The 12,131-nt window shown below is 40.0% G+C and overlaps 1 protein-coding gene across 2 annotated transcripts in view; it reads left to right on the forward strand.

Moving 5' to 3' along the window:
• Nucleotides 1-1,656: 1,656 nt before the first annotated feature.
• Nucleotides 1,657-12,131, forward strand: part of STX17 (syntaxin 17) — a 74,464-nt gene continuing 63,989 nt past the window's right edge. For both annotated transcript variants that reach the window (XR_006210654.1, XM_042964757.1), the window contains exons 1-2: nt 1,657-1,703; nt 10,164-10,349. Coding sequence is in view for 1 of the 2 variants with exons in the window: in XM_042964757.1 (XP_042820691.1) it covers nt 10,227-10,349 (123 nt within the window). In the remaining variant the exon portion in view is untranslated. The remainder of the gene's footprint in view (nt 1,704-10,163; nt 10,350-12,131) is intronic.

Here is a 12,131-nt window from a genome sequence, read left to right on the forward strand (position 1 = left end):
CCTAGTCCCAAACCCAAATTCCTGGGAAAGGTATCTTACTGCTCCAGCTTGAGTCAGATGTCTGCTCCTAGAACAATTCACTATGGTCAGGGGCATGGGTTCAGGCTTGTACAAAATGGCTACCAGAGGCTTGTAAGTGACAGCTTGTAGATCTGTGGGGGTGGGGTGGAGAGGCAGTTCCCAGAAAAGGACTGGGCTGGGAAGATAACCTCAGAAGTCTGTATTGTTGCCCTAAATCTGATTCTCAGGTTCTCCATATACTTGCTCTATGATACTAAAAAAATGATTTCTTAGTTCATATCGTGAATATATATTACTTTCTTAGTCTTTTAAATGAACACAAAGAATTCCACACACTGTATGTTTAAATTTTTAGAGATTATAAATCAAACTAACAAGCTGTTAGATTAAAAAGCTTTATCCTGCTACCTTGACACACCTATGTTCTAGCAAACATACATAAAATAACCCATAAATTTCAAATATAGAATCCTTGAATGCCACATCTCCCTACCCTGGTTGAGGTTGGTTTTCAGGACTCATTTTGTTTTGAACGACGTTTACTTCAAAAGATCTTGTTTAATTGACCCTTGCTGGAAAAACATTTTCCCATGGCATTGCTTAATACTTTAATATTTCTCCTTAGAATTAAAATTTTATAAGCCTTTCATTCCTAGAGTAAAGCAAACAAACATCAGAATTCATTATACCCACAAAAATCTCTAAATTGCTTAGATTTTTTTTTTTTTGTTCTAGTTTAATTCAAGGCTTTCTCACTGGCCCCTAATCTTCCTTTGTCTACAAATTCTACCTCTACACCCACTCCTCTGGAAGACGGTAAGACCTGAGTTTCCTGAGCTGTGGCTTGAACATCCTTTATGTCTTCTAAGGAAATTATCAGCGGATACATTCTAAACAAGTCATCTGAACACTCACAAACACATAAAAGAGGCGGGGTCTGGAAGTCAGAGCATGTGACCCGGACAGGCTTCAAAGCCAGCCGTCTGCGTGGTCATTGGTAGCAGCTGGTAACTGGAAGAGCTTGAGAGGGTAATTGGGAAACGAAGTTGGGCGTCCCAGCTCTGCCACTAACTGGCTGAACTGGAATTGAGTCACTCAAAACTCTTTAACCTCAGCGTCATATCTGTGAAATTGGGATAAGGATCGCCACCAGCTTTGGGGGGGAAGGGAATCACAACTTGTCTGAGCTTCAATTTCTGTGCCTGTTACAGTTTTTTTAAGACCGTGTCCTGTCCACCTCACAGGGGTTTTGGGGATGAGTGGGAGAAGGCACAACCTTTCGGAGGAGCTTCAGTTTCTACATGTGTAAAAAGCTTAGAACACACGGCTAGCCCACCAAAATCCGTGTTAAAACAGGAAAATGGACGGAAAAACTTTGCAAAATGTAGAAGGTATGAATTATCTCGTACTGATAACACAACAAACAGACCTAAAAAAACGACTGTGGGTCTCTTTCGTATCGGCTCCAATGTTACAACCCCCAATGTAAACCAAGACCACTCTTTTAAATCATTCCTGCGGCTGGGAGCAGCTACAGAGACCTTGCCACGCCCCACTGCGCCCAAAAGGGCCGGGAGGGGGCGTGGCCCAGCCCAGCCAGCCCATCACGACGCCCCGCCCCGCCCCGTCGCGTCCGCGCCTGCGCCGTGCACACCAACCGGCCTCGAGCGCCCCGGCGGGAGGTAAGGGGTTTGCGGGAGGCTGCTTCGGGGGCGTCAGGCCCTGACCGGCTGGGCGCTGAACCCGCGCGCGCGCGAGAGGCGCCGGGTGGGAAGCCCGGCATCAGGTCCGGAGTGCGAGCGCTTTGGGGGTCCTCCTGGCTCCACGAAGTGGCGGTTTCGTTTTTGGAAGCTCTCTTCGAAGCGGGTGTTGGGAGGCGGCCGACAGGGCGAGCTTGGCGGCCTCCCGGGGTCGCGGGGTGGGAAAGTTTCCTGCGCCTGATCTGCCCGTGACGCAGTGTGGGCCCTAGGTCGTCAGGGTCGCAGGGTCGCCGGCGCCTTGGTCCCGAGACCGCTCGTGCATCCGTTCCCAGGTGGCGGCGTCTGGTGTTTGTGGCCCAGGGGTGCCGGGGGCGACACAGCGAGCGAGAGGCGACTCCAGGCTCGGGGGCAATGAGGGGAGGACTGGGGAGCCAGAAATCGGAGCCTCCTGTCAGCCACATCGGAAGGTGGTTCTGGAAGGTCCCGCATCTCACTCCCTCCTTTATAAATTCAGAATCAGAGGGCTTAGAGAAGAGACCATATGGGAGGACTTGGGGCCATGACTTTTCTTTCCCAAGTCAGTGCCCCGTCTCGGGGGGACGTGCCTGAGAACATTCGGGGCCACCAGTGGGAAGACCTGTGGGATCTCTAGGACGGTGTTCATCATCGCTTTTGGGGGCGGAAGGTTGCCGGCAGTTTTGGAGTTTTTTTGATAATTGGGGCTGTTTCACTTTTAAATAACCTCTTAAGTAATTTAGTGAACCTCCCAGTACTTTTTCCTCACGGGAAACCTGAGTGTTAAGGGTACGCAGGTAGTAATAGTTGTAAGCACCCAAGGATCGGTTGCAGAGCACCTGGCACCCCCGCCTCCACGAGTATTAGGGCAGCTCTTGACTTATAAATGTCAGTTGGCCCATGTGAAACATCAGTTAATACATTTTTTAAAAAGTCTATTTATTTTGAAATAATTTTACAATTACAGAGAAGTTTCAAAAGAATAGAGTTTTCAGGGCGCCTGGGTGGCTCAGTCAGTTGAGCCTCAGGTCGTGGTCTCAGGGTTAGCGAGTTCGAGCCCTCGCATGGGGCTCTCTGCTGTTAGCACAGAGCCAGCTTAGGATCCTTTGTCCCTCTACCCCCACCCCACCTCTCTGCACCTACCCCGCTTGTGCTCTCTCAAAAAAAATTTTTTTTTTAAATAAAAAAAAAAGTTCTTTACAGCTTTTTTTTAAAAAAAGTTAACACCTTATATAATTATAGTACAGTAATCAAAATTTTAAAAGTTATCATTAGTACAGTTCTATTAACCAAACTACCACTTTTTTTTTTTTCCAGATTTCATAATTTTTTTATCCTAATGGACTTTGTTTCTGTTCTGGGATCCAATATAAGATCCCACATTGCTTTTATTTTTTTTTTTTTCAATATATGAAGTTTATTGTCAAATTGGTTTCCATACAACACCCAGTGCTCATCCCAAAAGGTGCCCTCCTCAATACCCATCACCCACCCCCCCATCAACCCTCAATTTACTCTCAGTTTTTAAGAGTCTCTTATGCTTTGGCTCTCTCCCACTCTAACCCCTTTTTTTCTTTTCCCTTCCCCTCCCCCATGGGTTTCTGTTAAGTTTCTCAGGATCCACATTGCTTTTAATCGGAGTGGCTCATTAGTCTTTTCTTGTTTTTCCCCATCTTGATACTTTTGAAAAATCCTGGTCAGTTATTTTGTAGAGTGTCCCTCAATTGAATTTTGTCTGATATATTCTTATGATTAGATTACAGCTGTGCATTTTTTGTTGATGCCGCGGAAGTGGATGTACCTTCTCAGTTCCTCATATGAGAGGTTCATGTTATGAGACACTGCTTTTGATATTATTGATCACTTGGTTAAGATGGTGACTGCTATGATTCTCTAATGTAAATTTACTACTTTTCCCTTGTAATGGGAGAGTTTCTAAACTATGCAGGTATCTTGTTTCTCCTCAGACTTTTCACTTGCTGACTTTACCATCCATTGATGGAAGTTGCCTTCATTGATTATTACTGTGATTTTTTTAAAGCGTTTTTAAAAATATTTACTTATTTTTGAGAGAGAGAGAGACAGAGTATGAGCAGGGGAGGGGCAGAGAGAATGGGAGACACAGAATCGGAAGCAGGATCCAGGCTCTGAGCTGTCAGCACAGAGCCCGACGTGGGGCTCAAACTCACAAACTGCGAGATCATGACCTAAGCTGAAGTCGGATGCTCAACCAACTGAGCTGCCCAGGCGCCCCTATTCTTTCTTTGACAGACATGTGTCTTTCATGTTCTACAAAATATTCTCTTCTTTGTTCAGTCCTAGTATACACATCAAGGATTTTCAGGATTTCTTACTCATACTCCTATAAAAAAACAAATTTACTGATTAGCATACAGTATAGTTGTGTGTAGTTCTTTTTGTCTTCAGCCTTTTAGTATCCTCTTAAAATATATTTTTCCATGGGCAGCTGGGTAGCTCAGTTGGTTAAGCATCCGACTCTTGATTTCTGCTCAGGTCATGATCTCATGGTTTGTGGGATCGAGCACTGCGTAAGGCTCTGCACTGGCAGCACAGAGCCTGCTTGGGATTCTCTCTCTCTCTCTCTCTCTCTCTCTCTCTGTCTTAAATAAATAAAAACTTTAAAAAAACTGTTGTCCAGTTACCTAGATTATTTTCTTCCCCCAATTCTTTCAGTGTGGTTATGCTATTCGTTGGTAATAGTTTTGTTTTTTTATAGCATGTGTTCCATTTTGTGTTCCTCCACATTTTGTGTTCTTTTTTTAATTTTCAAAGTTTCATTCTTTGTAGTGTATAGTTCTGTGAACTTTGACAAATGCATATAATTATATATCTACCACCACCTTCATGATACAGAACAATTCTATCACCCCAAATATTTCATTACATTTTTAAAAAAATGTTACAAGGAAATCAACTGTACAGAAGTTTAGGAGGTTAGGCATTTTTGTGTGTTTTGTCTCTTTTATAGGCATATTTTACACAGTTGTGATGTTAATGTAAATGTATTTTTTATTTTTGTGGCTTAATTATATTGGAAATACGTTCCAATTTTTTAAATGTATTTTTAATGTTTATTGTTTGTTTATTTTTGAGAGAGAGAGAGAGAGAGAGCCATGTATGATCAAGGGAAGGGCAGAGAGGGAGACAGAGGATCTGAAGTGGGCTCCATGTTGACAGGAGAGAGCCTGATGTGGGGCTGAACCCACAGAACCGCAAGATCATGACCTGAGCCAAAGTCAGACACCCAACTAACTGAGCCACCCAAACATCCCGCGTGTTTACTTTTGAGAGAGAGAGAGAGCAAGCCGGGGAGGGGCAGGGAGAAGGGAGGTACCGAGGATGCCAAGTGGGCTCTGTGCTGACAGCAGAGAGCCAGATATGGGACTTGAACTCATGAACTGTGAGATCATCAAGAAATGCTGAAATACACTTTTACCTATTATTCAATTATATTTTAAAACCACATTTTGGGGGTACCTGGCTGGCTTAGTTGGTAGAGCCTGTGACTCTTGATCTTGGGGTTGTGAGTTTGAGCCCCACATTGAGCGTAGAGATAAAATAAAAATAAAAAATAAATAAACCCACATTTTGTATATTGGATGAAGACCTTCCTTTAACAGCTTACAAAGATTATTTGAGCTATTTTATGATTGGAGCCACTGCTGGACAACTTTCTGTTTTAATAACATCATGATTTATGCAATTATTTGAATGTTATACAGTAAAACCTTGGATTGCAAGTAACTTGGTCTGCGAGTGTTCTGCAAGATGAGCAAACATTTCTAACAGATGTTGACTTGATAAATGATTGGTGTTTTGCCATAGGAGTAGTACTTCTACATGGTGCCGAATGTCACATGATCACAACTGAGCCAATGTTTCTTGAAATTTGCTTTGATAGGAGTGCTTTGGACTCCAAGCATGTTTCTGGAATGCATTATGCTTGCAAACCAAGTTTATACTGTATTCTCATTTTAGTGTTATATAAGAATTTTATTATAATTTTATAAAAATGGAAATGGTGGCGAGAAGGAAAAAAAGACTGGCCAGAGGGAGACCAAGAGTTAGAAAAGTCTTTTGGGAGGTTCTTGGGGCAGAATGTCTTCCCTGATAGATGGCTTTAATGAGGCACCAGATTTTCCTTGGACACAGAAAGCTGAGGGTAGAATCATGCACAACTCTAACCTGGAAATATCACTTTGGGAACTGAAAAAAAAATGATCATAGCATCGGGGAACAGTGCAAACAAGTCAAATATTTAATAATTAGGGTTGTTATGTACACCATAAGCTGGTTAGTGGAAGGGAAAGCAGAAACATTAGAGTTGTGTATCAAATGATACATAAATTTTAGAGGCAGGTGGAATATAAAAGAACATCTAGACAGAGGGAGCATCACTGCAATGCCAAAAGTAGAGGTTGGGTGATAATACTTAGATTGGGTTTATCTACTTATGAACATTGTATTTTTTTGTTCAAATAATAGGGAACTCTTGGAAGTTTTTGTTCAGAGAAGTAGCATGTTGCAGTTGGTGTTTGAGTTCTATTAATTGGTGGTAGTCTGAGGAAAAACCTGGAAGAGGGGAAAGAGTCTAAAGGCAGGCCAATTAAGACACTTGTAAGGTGCTATGCATATTGCATTGTTGGAGTGATGGAACTAGAAATGGTGAAGAAGAGACGTGAAAAAATATTTTATTCCATCAGCATATATTGAGTATCAGGTATGGTAAGAAAATAGGAATGGTGGTAGATGTAAAGATTTCTTCCTATAATATATAATCTGCATGGTAGAAAAAAACACAAGCAATGTGATAAACTGGGAACATTGTGAGACAAATAATTGATAATTTATGAGTCTATTATATGTTAAATATAATAAGAAAAAGACATCCCCTGTAGTAAAATAGATACATAGCACTAGTAGGCAATTCATAAGAGTGCAAATGGCTAATAAATGAATCCTACCATTTTTTAATGTCTAAGGAGAACCATACCATGTATTGGTGGGAATATGGATAAATGGGCATTTTGATATGTTGCTAATGGGAATGTAAATAGGCACAACCTTTGGGACATGTGGTATCAAAACTTAAAAAAAATTTGTGCACATATTCTATTTCTAGTTATTTTGAAGAACCATCATAGATGGTAGTATGGATTTATGTGTAAGAAGGGTACTTATGCTGTAGTGTAGTTTACAATAGTGGAAAATTGGAACAACCTAAATAGCCAGCAACAGATGATTAAATTATGGAGCATCTATGGAATTAACACTATGCTTCTATAAAAGATGCATTATAGAAAAATAATAATTTACATGCAAAGATTTTTATTATTCAAAATAAACCCTTTTTTCTTTCATTCATTCATTTATCCACCCAGTAACAGTATACTTTATTATAATCATAGCTCCTCACCATTCATCTCCTTTGGATTTATTATTAAAGTGTGCCTTTTAGTAGTTCTTTTTTTAAAAAAAAAATTTCTTTTTATTTTGAGAGAGTGAGTGAGTGAGGAAGGGGCAAATTTTTTTTTTTTTGTTTAATTTATGCTTCTTGGGGCTTATGTACATTCTCAGTTTGAGGTCTTGCATCTTAATTCTCAACATATTCTCTCTTTTTGTTTTCTTTCAGCATATTCGCTTTGAATAATATTTTCACCACTTTCTTTATTTTTCCTTTATGGGACTCCTATTTGTTACTGAGCTTCTCATTTTATCTTTTATGTTTTCCATCTCTTTATTCCTCTGATATCTTCCAATCAATAATTCTCTCTTCAGCTACATAGTTTACTATTTAACCTAATTTTAGGTTTTTATTTTTCAAATTTGTACTTGGTTTTTCAGGTTAGCCTGATATCTCATAGTATTACCTAACTTGTAAAAATATTTTATTCCTTCCTTTGTATCTTTGAATATTTTTAACTGTACCTATTTTAATTTTCTTTAAAAAAATGTAATGTTTATTTTGAGAAAGAGCAAGAGACGGGGGGCAGGACAGATAGAGGGAGACAGAGTATCCGAAGCAGGCTTTGTGCAGTGAGTGCAGAGCCCGATGTGGGGTTCAAACTGTTGAACTGTGAGATCATCACCTGAGCTGAAATCAGGAGTGGGCTACTTAACTGACTGAGCCACCCAGATGCCCTTTAATTTCCTTTTTAGATTATTATGTCTAGTCCCTTAGCTATGAATTTTCCTGTTGGCTCTGTGGACTCTTTTGGCAATGAACTTATCCGTATATCTCCATTTCCTACTTAACTGCTGTAGCTGTTGAACTCTCTTTATTTTTGATGTGTGGAGATTTTCCTTTTTTTGCTTTCAAGCTTAGACATAAAAACCAAGTTACTAAGTCGATGAGATAGTCTATATAACCAACACTTCAGGATTTTCAACTGTGAAGGAAAGGAGAGAAACAACATTATTTATAGTTCTTAATGCTTCTGGAGTGATCTCTTTTTTTTTTAATATCATAAAACAATGGACTCTGTCCTCTGAAATAAGTAAAAAATACATTAATAATTATTCATAAAGATTCAGGGACTCCATAAAGTATATTTGGAAACCTCTGTCCATAATGGACCCTGGTTTAAGACACCTTAACCCATTGGGATTAACATAGCTTAAAATTTTTTTAAATTTAGGAGAGGTTGTGGGCTAATGAGACAGCATGAAAGCAAGGTTGCACAACAGTGGTTCTCAAGTTTAGTTAAGCTGTGGAGTCCTTTACTGATGTAAAATCTAATTAGCTCAAATTTATGAAATATATATAAGTAAATTTTCTCCAGTTGAAGCAGGCATGGGATCCTGGAGCCTGCTCACTTGCCAGCCTCTGCCCTCACCTATCCTGGGGCCAAAAGTATACCCTGTGACATTCTGCAACACTGGTAGAAGACTACTGGTGAATTAGAAAGAACATTTGATAGTACTCTCAGGAATTCTTTCTTATTCCACCTCTGTTACTGGTTATTTGTATTGGTTGTAGACAATGCTCATCATTGTCTACATTGTAAGAAAGGGAAGAGGCAGTTTAAAGGATTTCAATGAAAAAAGAGTTGCATATGATGTTATATTTAAAGTCTGTAGTTACATAGTTACATTATGATGAGGTTAGAAATGGAGTTTGGGGGCCCCTGGGTGGCTCAGTTGGTTAAGGCTGACTCTTGATTTTGGCCTAGGTCATGACTCTTGATTTTGGCCCCACTCTCTCTCTTAGAATAAGTAAATAAACAAACATTTTTTTAAAAAAAGAAATGAAGTTTGATACAAGCAGAAATGTTATGAATTTTTTTCGAATTTTGCCATTTGACATCTTTTTTTAAAAAGGTTAGTCTTGTGCAAGATATACTGGGAAATGAAAACTTGGCAATAAATTCATAGCTTTTTTTAAAAAAAGGTATTTAAGCATATACATTCTTATATGGAAAAAACCAGACATCAAAATGGAAAGAGGGGCACCTGGGTGGCTCGGTCGGTTCAGCGTCCGATCTCGGCTCAGGTCACAATCTCACGCTCCGTGAGTTTGAGCCCCACGTTGGGCTCTGTGCTGACAGCTCGGAGCCTGGAGCCTGCTTCAGATTCTGTGTCTCCCTCTCTCTCTGCCCCTCCCCTGCTCATGCTCTGTCTCTCTGTCTCAAAAATAAATGAAAACATTAAAAAATAAAAAAATGGAAAGAACGGGAGAAAGAAAATGGAAAGCTTAGTTAACTGTGGGTGAGGAGATGATTGATTTTATTTTATTTAAAATTTTTAAAAAATCTTTATGTATTTTTGAGAGACAGAGCATGAGCAGGGGAAGGGCAGAGAGAGGGAGACACAGAACCTGAGGCAGGCTCCAGGCTCTGAGTTGTCAGCACAGAGCCCGCCGCGGGCTTGAACCCATGAACTGCAAGATCATGACCTGAGCTAAAGTCGGATGCTTAACTGAGCCACCCAGGCGCCCCTGATTGATTTTACTTTATTCTCTTTTTTGTATTTTCTTTTTTCTTTTTCGTATTCTCTTAAAGTGAATATACATTACTTTTGTGGAGAGAAAAGAGTTTCAAAATAAAAATTTTTTTAAGTTTATTTATTTTGAAGAGAGAGAAAGAGAGCATGAGCAGGGGAGGGGCAGAGAGAGACGCAGAGCAAGAATCCCAAGCAGGCTCTATGCTGTCAGCGCACAGCCCAGTGCGGGGCTTGATCTCACCAACTGTGACATTATGACTTGAATTGAAATCAAGAGTTGGTCGCTGAACCAACTGAGCTACCCAGGTGCCCCTAAAATAAAAGATTTCTTCAAGAAAAAACAAGTCATTCAAGTTCAGAACTAAGTTGAATATATATTTAGAATAAATCATAAAATTACCTAGTTGTTGGCTTTTGAAAATAATAGAAACCGATTAAAAACATTCTTAAATATTTGCCTTTTAGGTTTTTCCATGTGAGTGGGGAAGACAGTTGCTGCAAGCAGAAGTGACATAACATTTTTCTAGAATGTCTGAAGATGAAGAAAAAGTGAAATTACGCCGTCTTGAACCAGCTATCCAGAAATTCATTAAGATAGTAATCCCAACAGACCTGGAGAGGCTAAGAAAACACCAGATAAATATTGAAAAGGTGAGTTTTTTCGTTTTCTGCCACGAGAAACAGTTACATATTCTGATTTATACTTGTGCATTTCAGCGAAATTTAGAATATTAGATAAGAGGCTTTGCTAAAATATCCATCTCCTGTTGATTTAACAATATTCATTTTTTCATCTGGGTTTTGTTTTACAAATATACCTCTCATATTCTTCATTTTTTAGGGAGGAATATTAGAATAGAAACTATGCCTTTTAAGTTGTACATGCTGACATATTAAGTAGTTAATAATTAACATACAAATCGTTTGATAGTGTACCATAATGTAAAGGCAGTGAACTTTGGCTAAGGGGCCTGCCTTAATTTCATTCGCCTCATGGCAAGTTTTTTGAACTTTGGGGTCTATCAGTAACTCCTATCCTCTTTAGGTGCATGTAGCATAAAGAGGTAAATCATTGTGTGATATGAGGGAATTTCCCAAATTGACTTCTTCCCATTGAGGAAAGCCCCAAATTAAGAAATAGCACCTACAGATCAGTTTAGGAAATAGGTAGAGGGAAGCACTAGTCTCAGGAACTGTGGTGAAGGTTGCATAGAACCTGGACAGGTCAGTGTCTGATGGAATAGTTGTGGCATTCATGGGAGCATCAGGTTTACTGAGTACTGAGCATTGATTTGGCAGTTTATTTGGTTTCATTTGCTAGAGGACAGGTCAGTGGGATTTGCTCCTTAAAAATGATCTCTCCCAGTGTAAATTTTTTTATTTTTAATTTTTATTTTTTAACTTATCTTTTTAATTTGTTTTCTAATGTTTATTTTTGAGAGAGAGACAGACAGACAGACAGAGCACGAGCGGGGGAGGGCCAAAGAGAGAGGGAGGCACAGAATCCGAAGCAGGCTCCAGGCTCTGAGCTGTCAGCACACAGCCGGATATGAGTCTGGAATCCACGAACCGCAAGATCATGACCTGAGCCAAAGTTGGATGCTTAACCAACTGAGCCACCCAGGTGCCCTTATTTATTTATTTTTTTGATTGTTTTTTTTTTTGAGAGACAGAGAGCAGGGGAGGAGCAGAGAGAGAAGGGGACAGAGGATCTGAAGTGGGCCCTGCACTGACAGCACAGAGCCCTGTGTGGGGTTTCAACTCACCAACTGTGAAATGATGACCTGAGCTGAAGTCCGTAGCTCAACTGACTGAGCCACCCAGGTGCCCCTCCCCCACTACGCATTTTAAGCTGTGTCACTTTGTGTTAATTTTTTGTGGTGGGGGGTGGTGTGGAAGTGGTCATTAAGCCTTTCAGTGTAAACAATATTTATCACCCTCACCTGAGCACATTATACAACTAAGAAGAGTGTCAGTTTTTTTCCCCAGTAGATACCATCTGTCTTCCTAGTATTTACATCTTTTTAAAAAGTATAGACAATAAGTGCCAAGAATATTAAGATGGAAATTTCAATGCAAATATGAAGCTATCTAGAATTCAAGATTAGTATTTTGTCATCTTTTAATTTCTTTATCTGTAAACAATAAGTACTGTGACTTTTTAGGGTGGAGGAGTTTTCTGGCAAACTGGTTATTCTTGTTATGAGCAAAAACAAATTATAGGGTTCCATGCTTTCATTAATGAAGAGGGCTCATTGTTTTTTTCTTTTTAATTTTTTTTTAAGTTTATATATTTATTTTGAGAGAGAGAGAGAGACAGCATGAGCAGGGGAGGGGCAGAGACAGAGACAGAGAGAGAGAGAGAATCTCAAGTAGGCTCCTCACTGCCAGCGCAGAGCCTGATTCAGGGCTTGAACCCACGAAACTGTGAGG

The sequence above is a fragment of the Panthera tigris genome, chromosome D4 (genome assembly GCF_018350195.1).
Source record: "Panthera tigris isolate Pti1 chromosome D4, P.tigris_Pti1_mat1.1, whole genome shotgun sequence".
Taxonomy (NCBI): Eukaryota; Metazoa; Chordata; class Mammalia; order Carnivora; family Felidae; genus Panthera; species Panthera tigris.